General features: G+C 50.7%; 1 protein-coding gene across 1 annotated transcript; it reads right to left on the reverse strand.

The window, feature by feature from the left end:
• Positions 1–13,518: 13,518 nt before the first annotated feature.
• Positions 13,519–16,195, reverse strand: FZD2 (frizzled class receptor 2). The gene has a single exon (XM_034941698.4). It carries the CDS (start codon positions 15,317–15,319, stop codon positions 13,622–13,624), a length of 1,698 nt encoding a protein of 565 aa, XP_034797589.1. The 5' UTR covers positions 15,320–16,195; the 3' UTR covers positions 13,519–13,621.
• Between the last annotated feature and the right edge of the window lie 547 nt (positions 16,196–16,742).

Genomic DNA, 16,742 nt, shown 5'->3' on the forward strand with positions numbered 1-16,742 from the left:
GGGCTCAGGGACAAGAGGTGGAGGGTGCAGGGAGGATACTCGCTTTCTCTCTCCATCACACTCTGAGTATTCGCTGAAAGAAGGAAGGGAGTAGGGGACGCCTTTTTTCCCTGTCTTTCAGAATGGGCAACCAGTTCTCTTCACCACCCCCAGCTTATACTCTTCTGGAGTATAATGTATTCTGAACCATTGGGATTGCTTTGACCCTCAGCATCTGAAGGAAAAGCACCTCATAGCCCTCTGCACAAAGGTTTGGCCAAATTATGATTTATAGGAAGGACTGGCTTGGCCTCAGGAAGGGACCATTCATTTCAATACCATCGAACTAGGACCAAGCCCCTCAATTATACTAAATTGTCCATGATTGACCAGGGATTTGATGAAAATCCCACTGCCTTCCTGGAGAGGCTAAGAGGGAGCTTGGTAAAGCACCTCTCTCTATCTCCTGATTCAGTCGAGGGACAACTAATTCTAAAGGATCAATTTATTACTTGGGCAGCTCCTGACATCAGAAGGAAGATACAAAAACAGGCCCCAGGACCAGATAGTACTTTGAAGAAACTCCTGAAAGTAGCCACCTTGGTCTTTTATAATAGAGACTGGGAGGCCCAGGAAAGAGAGAGGAGATACAGGAAAGAGGCAAAAGCTTTAATGGCCATCGTGCAAGTCCACAAATCCCAGAATTCCCAGGGTGCACCTGTTAACTGCTAAAAGATATGGCAAGAACAGTTATCTCTTCTAAAGTTGAACTGCTCCTATATAAGGTTTAATTTCTTACAGCTCAGGGTACAACGTTGTTAGTATATTTTACTTCTTGTCTCTGGAATCTTTGGCACTAAATTCTTTCCTTGTATAATACACGTTTAATTTATGCATACTTAACCTTATAAAACTTGTTTTATTCTCTTGCGCCTAGAAGCCACCAAACTCCAAACGGCCAGGCAATCGGAGCCTCGGATGATGGCTCCCCTTTCCTAGGAACCCTTAGATAGACCTCTAGGAGGAGTCTGACTGCTGTTTTCCCCAAAACAATGCCCCCTATCAGCATGAAGCAGCTAAGACCAGTCATCGTCCATATTCTAAGGGCAGTTAGATGTACCTCTTCACACGGAGGAAATGATAGGGAAGTGCTGGGAAGGGAAGACTGTGGTCCTTTTAAATGATAGGGAACAGTTTAAAAACTATTGGTAACACTTCTCTTGTCAAGAAATGAGATCTTTTGATCCACTGATTTTATTTTTAGAAATGTATTCTAAGTGGGGGCCAGGCGCGGTGGCTCACACCTGTAATCCCAGCACTTTGGGAGGCCGAGGCGGGCGGATCACGAGGTCAGGAGATCGAGACCATCCTGGCTAACCCGGGGAAACCACATCTCTACTAAAAATACAAAACAAAACAAAAAAAACTAGCCAGGCGTGGTGGCGGGCGCCTGTAGTCCCAGCTACTCCAGAGGCTGAGGCAGGAGAATGGCGTGAACCCGGGAGGCGGAGCTTGCAGTGAGCCGAGATCGCGCCACCGCACTCCAGCCTGGGTGACAGAGCGAGACTCCGTCTCAAAATAAATAAATAAATAAATGTATTCTAAGTAATTGGAAAAGTGCTACAATTTATTGAACTACTGCCTGAGGGCTCTGTAGATTTATGGTCCCGTCTACTACTCATGTTACCAGACAGGTACTGTCAGCCTTTTTATAGATGAGGACACACGCTCAGAGGTTAGAAAAATGCCACAAGTGCTCACAGCTACTACTGCAGTGAGTGGTGCCAAAGCATGCCAAAGCCTCTGCTCGCCATACATTGTCTGTCTCTCTCTCCGTTTTTCCCAACTACAAATTTCATTCATCCATATTCCACTCTGCTGCATCTTGATCACTTGTTACCTGATCAAGGGGCAGGATTGAACTGAGTGAATAATCTGGTTCCGGGGTACTCCTGGTTTTGTAGGCTCAGTGGCTTTCCCTCCTCACCCCCACCCCCTTTCCATAGCAGAGGTGATTAGAGACCGGAGGATACTGGAGTCTGAGAAGGTAAGGGCTGTCCTTTAGAGAAGGAGAGGTAGCTAGTAATCAGGACTAGAAAATGTCTAGACAGGCCAGGCACGGCGGCTCATGCCTGTAATTCCAGTACTTTGGGAGGCCGAGGCGGGAGGATCACCTGAGGTCAGGAGTTTGAGACCAGCCTGGCCATCGTGGTGAAACCCCATCTCTACTAAAAATACAAAAAAAAAAATAGCCAGGCGTGGTGGCGGCAGGTGCCTCAAAAATATATATATATATATATATGGACCAAAGACCCTAACACACATCTCACCAAAGACATACAGATGGAAGGTAAGCATATGAAAAGACCTCTATATCCTATGTCATCGGGAAAATGCAAATTCAAACAATGAAATACTACTACGTATCTATTGGAATGGCCCAAATCTGGAATACTGGCAATACCAAATGCCGTGGAGGATGTGGAATAACAGAAACCCTCATTCACTGCTGGTGGGAATGTAACACGGTACAACCACTTTGGAAGATAGTTTGGCAGTTTCTTACACCACTAAACATACTTTTACCATACAATCCAGCAATCAAGCACCTTGGTATTTACCCACGTGTTAAAAATTTATGTCTAGGTGGCCGGGCACGGTGGCTCACGCCTGTAATCCCAGCACTTTGGGAGGCGAGATGGGCGGATCACCTGAGGTCAGGAGTTCAAGACCAGCCTGTCCAACATGGTAAAATGCCGTCTCTACTAAAAATACAAAAATTAGCTGGGTGTGGTGGCAGGCGCCTGTAATCCCAGCTACTCAGGAGGCTGAGGCAGGACAATCGCTTGAACCCGAGAGGCGGAAGTTGCAGTGAACCTAGATCATGCCATTGCACTCCAGCCTGGGGAAAGAGAGCGAGACTTTGTCTCAAAAAAAAAAAAAAAATTATGTCTACATAAAAACCTGTACATGGATGTTTACAGCAGCTTTATAATTACCAAAGCTTAGAAGCAACGAAGATGCCCTTCGATAGGTGAATAAACTTACCAGACAGTTCTCCGGGTGGCCTTGGGCCACCCAGTTCTCCCCTTTCTCACTTATAGTATTCAAGAATAACCGTTGATTGTTCTGGGAATGCAGCATCCTGGGATAACGAGGGACTGGACAGCACAGCCTGAGCTCTATTCCAGACCCTCCTAAAAATAGAATATCCTTTAAAAAAAGAAAGAAAGAAAGAAAGAAATAGGACGTCCTTCAACATTTTAGCCCACCAAGTCCTGTTGTCCCTAGGATACAAAACCCAGGGCAGTTTGCTAGTGAGGTAAGCAAGACATACATACTGACAAGACTCCATTCACCCCAGGCAGCTTTTGTGAGCCTCGGGGGGTTGAGTCCTAGGCTACGCTGTCCCTTGCTGCCTATCTGTAAGTAATACATCTGGTGCGTGTAGCTTATTTGAGTGGGGGGGTTTTTCTGTTCCACCCAACTCAAGCAAGTTGGTAGCCAGGGCATAATTAATCTGCTTTGAAAAACTGTGGAATAGCCAGACATTATTCAGTGCTAAAAGGAAACGTGCTATCAAACCACGAAAATGTGTCCAGAATTGGTGGGTTCTTGGTCTCACTGACTTCAAGAAAGAAGCCGCAGACCCTCGCGGTAAGTGTTACAGTTCTTAAAGGCGGCGTGTCCAGAGTTTATTCTTTCTGACGTTCGGATGTGTTCAGAGTTTCTTCCTCCTGGTGGGTTCGTGGTCTCACTAGCTCAGGAGTAAAGCTGCAGACTTTCGCAGTGAGTGTTACAGCTCTTAAGTCGACGCATCTGGAGTTGTTCGTTCCTCCCGGTGGGTTCGTGGTCTCGCTGGCTTCAGGAGCGAAGCTGCAGACCTTCCCGGTGAGTGTTACAACTCATAAAAGTAGTGTAGATCCAAAGAACAAACAGCAACAAAATTTATTCCAAAAAGTGAAAGAACAAAGCTTCCTCTCTCCGCCCGCCCTGGAGAAAGGGGACCCGAGCACCTTGCCACTGCAGAATCGGGGCAGTCTGCTTTTATTCTCCTATCTGGCCCCACCCGCATCCTGCTGATTGGTCCATTTTACAGAGCGCCGATTGGTCTGTTTTACAGAGAGCTGATTGGTCCATTTTGACAGGGTGCTGATTGGTGCGTTTACAATCCCTGAGCTAGACACAAAAGTTCTCCACGTCCCCACTAGATTAGCTAGACACAGAGTGTCCATTGCTGCATTCACAAACCCTGAGCTAGACACAGGGTGCTGATTGGTGTGTTTACAAACCTTGAGCTAGATACAGAGTGCTGATTGGTGTATCCACAATCCCCCAGCTAGACATAAAGGCTCCCCAAGTCCCCACTAGACTCAGGAGCCCAGCTGGCTTCACCCAGTGGATCCCGCTTCGGGGCCACAGGTGGAGCTGCCTGCGGGTCCCGCGCTGTGAACCCACACTCCTCAGCCCTTGGGTGATCGATGGGACTGGGCGCCCTAGAGCAGGGGGCAGCGCTCTCCGGGAGGCTCGGGCCGTGCAGGAGCCCACGGCGTGGGGGAGAGGAAGGGGTGGAGGCTGAGGCATAGTGGGCTGCAGGTCCCGAGCTCTGCCCAGCAGGGAGGCAGCTAAGGCCTGGCAAGAAATCCAGCACAGCAGCTACTGGCCCAGGTGCTAAGCCCCTCACTGCCCGGGGCTTGCGGGCTGGCTGGCCGCTACGAGTGCGGGGCCCGCCGAGCCCACGCCCACCCAGAACTCGCGCTGGCCCCCAAGCGCCCCGCGCAGCCCCAGTTCCTGCCCGCGCCTCTCCCTCCACACCTCCCCGCAAGCTGAGGGAGCCAGCTCCGGCCTTGGGCAGCCCAGGAAGGGGCTCCCACAGTGCAGTGGTGGGCTGAAGGGCTCCTCAAGTGCCGCCAAAGTGGGAGACCAGGCAGAGGAGGCGCCGAGAGTGAGCGAGGGCTGCCAGCAGGCTGTCACCTCTCAAAAACACGTGGAGGAACCTGAAATGCATATTACTAAGTCAAAGAAGCCAATCTGAAAAGGCTACATATAGTATGATTCCAACTCTATGATATTCTAGAAAAGGCAAAACTGTGGAGACAGTAAAAAGATCAGTGGTTGCTAGGGGTTGGTGGGGCTGGGAGGGATGAATAGGTAGAGCATAGAAGATATTTAGGTCAGCGAAAATAGTCTGTGTGATACTTTAATGTTGGATATATGTATATATGTCATTATACATTATAGAAAGTACAACACAAGTCCAGGCACGGTGGCTCACACCTGTAATCCTAGCACTTTGGGAGGCCAAGGCAGGCGGATCTCTTGAGCTCAGGAGTTCAAAACCAGCCTGGGCAATATGGCAAAACCCTGTCTCTACTAAAAAAAACAAAACAAAACAAAACAAAAAAACCACACATACACACAAAAAAATTAGCCAGCTGTGGTGGCACACACCTGTAGTCCTAGCCACTTGGGGGGCTAAGGTGGGAGGATCCCTTGAGCCCAGGAGGTCAAGGCTGCAGTGAGTCGAGATCGTACCACTGCACTGTAGCCTGGGTGACAGAGACCCTGTCTCAAAAACAAACAAACAAAAAAGTAAACCAACAGTGAACCTTAATGTAAACTGTGGACTTTGATTGATAATGATGTGTCAGTGTAGGTTTATCAATTGTAACAAATGTACTCCTTTGGTGGCCGGATGTAGTGGCTCATGCCTGTAATCTCAGCACTTTGGGAGGCCAAGACAAACGGATCATCTGAGGTCAGGAGTTCGTGACCACCCTGGCCAATATGGTAAAACCCTATCTCTACTAAAAATACAAAAATTAGCTAGGCGTGGTAGTGGATGCCTGTAATCCCAGCTACTTGGGAGGCTGAGGCAGGAGAATCGTTTGAACCAGGGAGGCAGAGGTTGCAGTGAGCTAAGATGTGCCACTGCACTCCAGCCTGGGCGACAGAGCGAGACTCCATCTCAAAAAAAAAAAAAAAAAAAAAAGTACTCCTCTGGTGAGGGATGTTGATAATGGGGAAGGTAGGTTATGTATGTGTAGGGACAGGGGTATATGGGAACTCTTGTACCTTCCTCTAAAAAAATTAGTCTAAAAAAAAGCATAAGGACTAAAAGCTGGGTTTGAGCTCCAATTCTGCAATTACCTGTGAGCTTCAGGCAGTGTCTCTCTGGCCTCTGGGCCTCATTTTTCTTTTTCTTATTTTCTTTTTTTTTTTTTTTTTTTTTGAGACGGAGTCTCATTCTATCACCCAGGCTGGAGTGCGGTGGTGCGATCTTGGCTCACTGCAACCTCCGCTTCCCAGGTTCAAACGATTCTCCTGCCTCAGCCTCCTGAGTAGCTGGGATTACAGGCAAGCGCCACCACGCCCGGCTAATTTTTGTATTGTTAGTAGAGACTGGGTTTCACCATGTTGGTCAGGCTGGTCTCCAACCCCTGACCTCGTGATCCGCCCGCCTCGGCCTTCCAAAGTGCTGGGATCATAGGCGTGAGCCAGCGCACCCAGCCGCTCTCACACGGTTTGAAATGTGCCAATCAGACCAACTTTTCCTAGAGGTGCCATGTACACCTTTACCTTGACAGCCACAGGCATGGCTCAGGGCACCTTTCTTCACCCTTTCCCCTCCCAGCTCAGGCGCCCAGGCGTGCCCGCAGCAGGCAAAGGCCAAGCCCAACAGCCAAGAGTGGGTGGGAGAAAGCCGTGGTGGTAGCCAAACAGGGCAAACGGATGGGCGCTTCTTGCCGGCTGTGCCAATAAAACCTTTCCTCCCCTGGCCAAAGAATTCAACACGGTCTGAACGAGAGGAAAGATATAAGGATTAGGGGGGCCCACTTGCAGTAAGCAAGGGGTTCTTCTCCCAGAATCCTCCTCTTTTTGGCCTTTTAACTGTTTTTCTTTTTTTCCTTTTCTAAGTGAGAGGGCTCCCCCATCCCAGCAGTTTCTGATAGGGAAGTTAACGGAGGAGCGACCCCTGCTGGCTGAGAACCGCAAATTCAGCAGGGCACATCTGAGACACTCTGAACAGATACAAACAGCCTCTAAACCAACTTTTCAATCCCAAATTCGATTCCAGGCTTCAGGCTGAGGCCGTAGAGAGAAAAACCAGGTCCGAGGGATCCAAAGCCAGGCAACAGGCACAATGTAAATGGGCAGAACCAATTCCTGACGAGTGAACCCCCCACCACATAGAAGGAGGCCATGTTCCATGGCACAAACAGGCCCAGGGAACTCAGTTTGCCGACAGCAGGAAGAAAGGGAGGGAGAAAGGGAGGTGTAGATGAGAGCAGTTAATTCCTATTCTCCAGGTTTTCCCTGCTTCATGGGTACATACCGCATTGGTACCCATGGCTGGCACCTGACAAGGTCACCAGGGCTCAGGGACAAGAGGTGGAGGGTGCAGGGAGGATACTCGCTTTCTCTCTCCATCACACTCTGAGTATTCGCTGAAAGAAGGAAGGGAGTAGGGGACGCCTTTTTTCCCTGTCTTTCAGAATGGGCAACCAGTTCTCTTCACCACCCCCAGCTTATACTCTTCTGGAGTATAATGTATTCTGAACCATTGGGATTGCTTTGACCCTCAGCATCTGAAGGAAAAGCACCTCATAGCCCTCTGCACAAAGGTTTGGCCAAATTATGATTTATAGGAAGGACTGGCTTGGCCTCAGGAAGGGACCATTCATTTCAATACCATCGAACTAGGACCAAGCCCCTCAATTATACTAAATTGTCCATGATTGACCAGGGATTTGATGAAAATCCCACTGCCTTCCTGGAGAGGCTAAGAGGGAGCTTGGTAAAGCACCTCTCTCTATCTCCTGATTCAGTCGAGGGACAACTAATTCTAAAGGATCAATTTATTACTTGGGCAGCTCCTGACATCAGAAGGAAGATACAAAAACAGGCCCCAGGACCAGATAGTACTTTGAAGAAACTCCTGAAAGTAGCCACCTTGGTCTTTTATAATAGAGACTGGGAGGCCCAGGAAAGAGAGAGGAGATACAGGAAAGAGGCAAAAGCTTTAATGGCCATCGTGCAAGTCCACAAATCCCAGAATTCCCAGGGTGCACCTGTTAACTGCTAAAAGATATGGCAAGAACAGTTATCTCTTCTAAAGTTGAACTGCTCCTATATAAGGTTTAATTTCTTACAGCTCAGGGTACAACGTTGTTAGTATATTTTACTTCTTGTCTCTGGAATCTTTGGCACTAAATTCTTTCCTTGTATAATACACGTTTAATTTATGCATACTTAACCTTATAAAACTTGTTTTATTCTCTTGCGCCTAGAAGCCACCAAACTCCAAACGGCCAGGCAATCGGAGCCTCGGATGATGGCTCCCCTTTCCTAGGAACCCTTAGATAGACCTCTAGGAGGAGTCTGACTGCTGTTTTCCCCAAAACAATGCCCCCTATCAGCATGAAGCAGCTAAGACCAGTCATCGTCCATATTCTAAGGGCAGTTAGATGTACCTCTTCACACGGAGGAAATGATAGGGAAGTGCTGGGAAGGGAAGACTGTGGTCCTTTTAAATGATAGGGAACAGTTTAAAAACTATTGGTAACACTTCTCTTGTCAAGAAATGAGATCTTTTGATCCACTGATTTTATTTTTAGAAATGTATTCTAAGTGGGGGCCAGGCGCGGTGGCTCACACCTGTAATCCCAGCACTTTGGGAGGCCGAGGCGGGCGGATCACGAGGTCAGGAGATCGAGACCATCCTGGCTAACCCGGGGAAACCACATCTCTACTAAAAATACAAAACAAAACAAAAAAAACTAGCCAGGCGTGGTGGCGGGCGCCTGTAGTCCCAGCTACTCCAGAGGCTGAGGCAGGAGAATGGCGTGAACCCGGGAGGCGGAGCTTGCAGTGAGCCGAGATCGCGCCACCGCACTCCAGCCTGGGTGACAGAGCGAGACTCCGTCTCAAAATAAATAAATAAATAAATGTATTCTAAGTAATTGGAAAAGTGCTACAATTTATTGAACTACTGCCTGAGGGCTCTGTAGATGTATGGTCCCGTCTACTACTCATGTTACCAGACAGGTACTATCAGCCTTTTTATAGATGAGGACACACGCTCAGAGGTTAGAAAAATGCCACAAGTGCTCACAGCTACTACTGCAGTGAGTGGTGCCAAAGCATGCCAAAGCCTCTGCTCGCCATACATTGTCTGTCTCTCTCTCCGTTTTTCCCAACTACAAATTTCATTCATCCATATTCCACTCTGCTGCATCTTGATCACTTGTTACCTGATCAAGGGGCAGGATTGAACTGAGTGAATAATCTGGTTCCGGGGTACTCCTGGTTTTGTAGGCTCAGTGGCTTTCCCTCCTCACCCCCACCCCCTTTCCATAGCAGAGGTGATTAGAGACCGGAGGATACTGGAGTCTGAGAAGGTAAGGGCTGTCCTTTAGAGAAGGAGAGGTAGCTAGTAATCAGGACTAGAAAATGTCTAGACAGGCCAGGCACGGCGGCTCATGCCTGTAATTCCAGTACTTTGGGAGGCCGAGGCGGGAGGATCACCTGAGGTCAGGAGTTTGAGACCAGCCTGGCCATCGTGGTGAAACCCCATCTCTACTAAAAATACAAAAATTAGCCAGGTGTGGTGATGCACACCTGTAATCCCAGCTACTCAGGAGGTTGAGGCAGGAGAATTGCTTGAACTCGGGAGGCGGAGATTGCAGTGAGCTGAGATCGCGCCACTACACTCCAGCCTGGGCGACAGAGTGAGACTCAGTCTCAAAAAAAAAAAAAAAAAAAATGTCTAGACCAGGGACTCGAAAACTAGTTTAGGGGCAGGCGGGTAGGGAGAGAGGTCAGGGAGGGATGATCTGGAAACTTCCTAAAGCTACACACAATTGCATATTCATGGGGGATCTGGCTATTTTTTTTTCCAGGAAGAGTTCCAAAGAGTTTTGGGATTCTCAGATGGTCAGTGGCCCCCAGAAGTTTAAGATCCATTTAAGGTAAGAAGAGTGATTCTAGAGGAGGAGGGACCCTGGTACAGTGAGTAGCGAGACTGCAGAAGGGAGGGCTCGCCCGGCTCAGACCCCATGGCAGGCACCCCCGGGACAGCATCTCCCCACCCTCCTGAAGAGATTTTGGAACAAAAAGCAGTTCCCCATCCCACTGGGCTGAACCTAATCTTAAGTCTTTGGGGATGTTCAGAAGAATTTTGTCTTGAGAAACTTTAGTGGCCTTTTTCTAGAGCTAGCTCTTCAAAAAATCTTAAAGGGCAAAAAGTTTGGAATTAACGTTAAAGTCTTCTGGAGGGAAGTCTGGGCTGGGAGGAGGGAAAGCCTGATCAATAAGAGGGGGGAGTCTGGAGGAGAAATGCCTGGGAACTTGAAACCCCAGACCATTGCCCTGGGGGAGGGCAGAAGAGCAGGCAGAAAGCAGCGTGGGCCTGAGACCTGCCCCAGGCCCAGGTGCCACAGGTGAGTGTATTTCCTTCTTGGCCCTGACCCTCCAGCAAACACAAAGCCTCGCTCTTCCAGAGGGAGGGACCAGCCCACTTACAACATGGAAACCCTTTTCTGCTCAAAGGACGACCTAGAAATCTCCAAAAGCAGATCTCTAAGCTCCTGTTTTTAACTGGGTTTTCTGAACAAGGGAGCTGAGGTGCCCTCTCCCGTGAGGCAGTGAGTTCAGGTGGTTTACCTCTGAGTCTTCCTCCAGGGTGCTTTCTCCTCTTTACCCCAAATTCCCCAAACTGTGGTCTAAAGCTTCCCTTCCTCTAAGAGTGTTTCATTTAAGAAACAGGACAAGGGTGTGGAGAGGAGGGTTCCCCCACAACAATTTTCAGTAGGGTAATTCAGCCCTTGGCTACTCCCCCTGAAGAAGGGGAAGGGTATCTCTAAGATCTGTTCTTTCCAAAAGATGGAACTGTCTTATTATCTGTCTTCCTCCTCAGTCATATAATCTATTTTGTCAGTGTCTCAGGCTCTCTTCCTTTATGTTGGCAGGAGACTTTGAGGAGGGGGTTGCTCAGTGCGAGGATCCAGGGACAAATGTACCCAAAGCACACAGAGCCAAGATCTTGGGTGGCTTATAGGTGGGAGAGGCTCTCCCCAATCTTCAACAGAGACCAGCTCCTCTTCCCACTGAGCTCAATACCAGGTACCGGAAAATCCCACCTGATTCTCTGGCTTTTGCCATTATTACAAGGAGAGGCACTCACAATTTGTTTGTAATTTTACTCTTTCCTGCAGCCTTTGCGGGGTCCCTTTAGAATCCTGCAACAAATGGAGCCGGGGGCGGTGACACCTCCTCCCGCCTGCTTCTTTGATAATTGAGGGAACCTCATGTTGAGATCTCACACTTGTCATCATTTGATAAAAAGCTAGGTTTAACTGGCCACTGACACAGATGATTTGGGGGGAAATTATATATTTTTGGGAGGGGGCGCTGCTGAAATCCACAGGCTTCATACAATTCCAAACAAAGCCCCACATATGACTTCAATTACCACCAAACATTTCCAGTTCCCCTCCCCCAACATAAACTAACACAAGCAAACACTTCGAAGTAGGGGTTCTAACTTAACTTTCTCCCTTGTCCGGAAGACAGCCAACAAAGGGTGGTAAGGCACCATTTCTCCCATCACCATTTAGCTAAGAAAGCAAGGTCCAGGGCTGGGAGCACTCTTCTCTGCCCCACCCCCAGCCAAGTAGGTAAGGGAGAGAGGGGAGGAGGAGGTGTGGTTTGGTTAAACTAATAAAATGTTACAACCCTGTTAAATACAATTAAAAGGATAGATCTCTCAAAGATAATTAAATGCACTTTATTATAATGATTATTAGCTTTTAATTTACACTGTTAAGAAACGGAAGATGGCGAAAACTGAGTTATGTGGCATACTTGTATTCAAACTAATCCTTTGGAATTAAAATTCTAAAATATTCCAAATAGTTGAGGGAAATAATATGTGTTGGAAACTGGAGTTCTCACACCAGCAAAGATACTTTTAGACATCACTTCTCAGGGAGTTAACTTAAGAGAAGTCTTGACAGGCCAGGCACTGTGGCTCACTCCTGTAATCCCAGCACTTTAGGAGGCCGAGGCGGGCAGATAACGAGGTCAGGAGTTCGAGACCAGCCTGGCCAATATGGTGAAACCCTGTGTCTACTAAAAATACAAAAATTAGCAAGGAGTGGTGGCGCGCGCCTGTAGTCCCAGTTACTTGGGAGGCTGAGGCAGGAGAAACGCTGCAGTGGAGGTTGCAGTGAGCCAAGATCGCACCACTGCACTCCAGCCTGGGCGACAGAGCAAGACTCCCTCTCAAAAAAAGAAAAGTCTTGACTTTATTTGTAGGGGCTCAGGGGAAGATAAGAAACATCTGCTTTAAACATCCTATCAATCTTGTGATATAGAATGTAATGTAAACACTCAACCCACCCCCACAGCCACAAAGGGCCTGTCCAGAGACTTCTTCTAAAGCAAAGATACCACCTTTTTTTTTTTTTCATTTTTTTCTGGACAAGTTTTAAATAAACCAGTCTTTTTCTCAAAGGAAAACTAAAAAGCCCACCAGCCCATCAGTCCCCTCCCTCCAACCCACCCGTCTTTATCACTTTTTGAAAAAAATAAGCCCCAAACAACAACAAAAACCCACACAAACCAACCCAGAAACTGCTAACCTGAACGCCAGAGATTTTTGGCTGCGGGGGTGAATAGACTGCAGGGAAAGAAGGGAAGAGATGCTAGGAGGTCTCAAACTCCCCAGATTTGCAAACAAGTGCTCAAAGGCGAATGCTTCCCCTAGACATGAAGGGAGGCAGGATCAGTACTCCTGGTGGGGTGTATGTTGGTGGGGGCTGTTTCAAAACACACTTCAAAAAGCATTTTTGGGCCACTGGAAGCACTTGGTGCAGCGAATTGAAAAGAAGAGAAGCCAGACAGGAGAAAGATCTTCCAGCCTGCAGGGGAGTGGGCCAGGGGGTGGAAGCCATTCCTCACCGGATCTCTGCCCTCTCCCCACCAGCACACCCCGACCCCGATTTTTTTTTCCACGTCTTCATCTCTGTTGGGACTTTTCCAAAGAGTGAGTGAAGAAGACAGGACAAATGAGTAGGGAAAGAAAAGGGGGAAGGAAACAAAACGAATCCAAGTCCTGTTCAAAAATATCCAACGGCTTCCACAGGCCCAGCGTCAGAGAGGAGGCTCACAAATTTGGCTTTTATATTAGTTGAATGGAACAAACTCCTAACGACGCAAAGCCAACAAAAACAGTGCTCAGGCTGGGTGCCTCTCCCAGCAGGCCCAGCCCTGCCATATCACCAAAAAACTCCAAAAGTGGGGCGGGTTTTGAAGGGCACTTAAGAAAGAGAACCCTCCCCCCAACTACACTCCCCAACACACACACACCTCACTCTTCAGCCCTGGCGCCCACACCCCTGTTTTTTTTTTCCTTTTTTCTTTTAAATAGAAAATATATATAATTAAATTTACAAAGACTATTTACAGTTTTAATTACAAACCTTGTGGGGGTGTTGGGCAGAGAGTTCTCTTTTAAAAAGCAACCTAAAAGTGAAATGGTTTCGATCGTTTTTTATTTAAAAAAATAAAATACGGAGTCTGTAGGGGCCCCACCCCGGGCGGAGGAAAGCGCCGCGCGGTTCCGGCCTGGGGGCGTCCCTCACACGGTGGTCTCACCGTGTCGGCTGTTGGTGAGGCGAGTGTAGAACTTCCTCCACGAGTGCAGCGTCTTGCCCGACCAGATCCAGAAGCCCGACGTGATGCCCACGATGAGCGTCATGAGGTATTTGATCATGTAGACCGTGAAGTCGGGCGACATGCGCGGCGTGTAGTGCGCCGGGCACGGGATGGCCAGGCTCTTGCAGTGCTGGCTCACCCACGAGCGCTCCCAGTGCTCGCGGAAGGCCTGCTCGTAGAAGTAGCAAGCGATGACGATGGTGGCGGGCACTGTGTAGAGCACGGAGAAGACGCCGATGCGCACCATGAGCCGCTCCAGCTTTTCGGTCTTGGTGCCGTCGTGCTTCATGATGGTGCGGATGCGGAAGAGCGACACGAAGCCGGCCAGGAGGAAGGACGTGCCGATGAACAGGTACACGAAGAGCGGCGCTAGCACGAAGCCCCGCAGCGGGTCCAGGCTGTTGAGGCCCACGAAGCACACGCCGCTCAGCAGGTCGCCGTCGATCTGACCCATGGCCAGGATGGTGATGGTCTTGACGGCCGGCACGGCCCAGGCGGCCAGGTGGAAGTACTGAGAGTTGGCCTCGATGGCCTCGTGGCCCCACTTCATGCCGGCTGCCAGGAACCAGGTGAGCGACAGGATGACCCACCAGATGGAGCTGGCCATGCTGAAGAAGTAGAGCATCATGAAGAGGATGGTGCAGCCCTCCTTCTTGGTGCCCTGCACCACCGTGCGGTAACCGTCCTCGGAGAAGCGCTCGTTGCACACCACGCGCTCCTGGAGCACGAAGCCCGCGATGTAGGCCACCGACACCATGGTGTAGCAGCCCGATAGAAAAATGATAGGCCGCTCTGGGTAGCGGAAGCGCTGCATGTCTACCAAGTACGTGGTGACAGTGAAGAAGGTGGAAGCGCAGCACAGCACCGACCAGGTGAGGATCCAGAGGCGCGCGAAACGCGTCTCCTCCTGTGAGAAGAACATGGAACCATCGGGCCGCGCAGGTTCGCAGGGCGCAGCACAATCACGCTCGCCCAGAAACTTGTAGCTGAGATAGGATGGCACCTTGAGGACGCGCGGGCAGTGGAAGGGGTGCTCCAGCGTGGCGTAGCGCGGGGGAGCGCCGCCGCCGCCCGGGCCACCCGGGGTGCCCCCGGCACCCGGCTGCAGTCCCGGCGGCGGCGCGGTGGTGAGTAGCGCGGGCGCTCCGTCCTCGGAGTGGTTCTGGCCCACGCAGATCTGCTCGGCGCCGTGGCGCGGGAAGTGCTCGCAGCGCAGGCGCTCGGGCCACTGAAAACCGAACTTGTTCATGAGCGCTTCGCAGCCCTGGCGCGCGCGCTCACAGATAGAGCGGCACGGCGGGATGGCCTGTTCCAGCACGGTGCACACGGGTGCGTACATGGAGCACAGGAAGAAGCGCAGTTCGGGCGAGCACTGCACCTTCACCAGCGGATAGAACTGGTGCACCTCCAGGCCTGCGTCCTCCTGGTTCGTGTGGCCCAGAAGGTTGGGCATGATGGTCTGGTTGTAGGCGATGTCCGTGCACAGCGGGATGGAGATGGGCTGGCAGAAGCCGTGGTCCGGGATGGAGATGCCCTTCTCCCCGTGGAACTGGGCCGGCCCGGCGGCGGGCAGCAGCAGCAGCGGCAGCAGCAGGCGGGGCAGGGCGCTGCGGGGCCGCATGCTGGCCGCCGCCCCCCACCCGGCTCCTTGGCGCCCCCCCCGCCCCCGCCCCCAACCCGGAGACTGCGCTTCTTCCCCGCCGCCTCCTCGCTGCGGCTGCCGCCTCCCGCGCCTCTTTGCAAACTTTGCTCGCTGCCGCAGAGCTGGGGAGGCCGGGCGGGGGAGGGGGCGGTGCGCCTGCCCGCTTGCTTGCCGCGGTCGGACTGAGCAGCCGGAGACACCGCGCGCTGCTGCCCTCTCTCCTATTCCTCCTCCTCTCGTCTCTCAGCTCCCCCTCTCCCCTCCCTTCTGCACCCAGCGACTTCTTTGTGCCTCCTCCAGCCCTCACCTCGGCCTCTCCGATCCCAATTAGTCGGTTTCAAGGGGGCCCCCGCTGGCGGCCCCGCCCTCTCCTCAGCCCCCCAAAAAAGGGATCCTTGAAACCGCCCCGTCGAGCTCTAAGCACCAACCCAAAATGTGCTCTCGGCCAATCAGATTTAAACCCGAGGACCAGGCCCGAGGGCTGGATTGGTCGACCACAACATAATGAGATCAGAAACCAGATGCCAACAAAACTTCCCCCCCCCTTTTTGCTTTTTAAAGAGACAAGCTATTATTATATTAAGGGCTGTTTGCCCAGCCCGGGATTTCTCCGGAGTTGCCGCGGCGAGATCGGGGGACACTACTTGACCCTGGCTCACTCCTCTTCCCGGGCCGAGGTGCTCTGCCGGGTGGGGACTCTTTAAACCCTTGCCCCCGCCCCCGATCCTCGAACCCCACCTATTCCTAGTCCAATTTTTCAAATCGAGTGAAAAATCTCAAATTTAAAAATTAAAACAGACTTAAAAAAAACTAACAATTTACAAAGACCTTTTCTGTCCGCTCTTTCTGGAGCCCAGGCGAAAGTTTCACTTCACTTTACACGTAGATCCCTCGCCCTCCCCCTCCACACACCCTTTAAAAACCCTCTGAAAAATGGGATCCTGTCTCTTTAAGAGACTCTTAAAGGGACCAGGACTCCGAGGTGTAATTGCCCCGTAGCCAGCACAAAGGAGCCCATTATGGTTCTTTGTGTTCGGTGGCACCTCAAAGTGAGAAAACTCAGGAACTCGGAGGCCCGGAGCTGGAGGGTTGGGGCGGGGGGCTTGGAGGGAGCGAGGGAAAGGAGAATGGCCCGGAGCTGCGGCTTCTCCCTCCCGCTTCTTCTGCGGCAAATCTTAATTGTGCAAAGTAAAGTTTAGTTGCACTAAGGAGGAGGTCTTAATCGAAAGTTAATGGTGGGGGGCGGGGGGTGACGGGCAATTTTGAGTGAAGGGACGACTCTCTTAGGCCTGACGAACGTTTGAGGGAATTTTCCTTCTGCCTCCCCACCTCTACCTCCGCCCCCTAAAAGCTTCCAGATCCCGTCTCCAGGGCGAGAGGGGAGTTTTACCCAAATCTTAAG

The sequence above is a fragment of the Pan paniscus genome, chromosome 19 (genome assembly GCF_029289425.2).
Source record: "Pan paniscus chromosome 19, NHGRI_mPanPan1-v2.0_pri, whole genome shotgun sequence".
NCBI classification, from domain to species: Eukaryota; Metazoa; Chordata; class Mammalia; order Primates; family Hominidae; genus Pan; species Pan paniscus.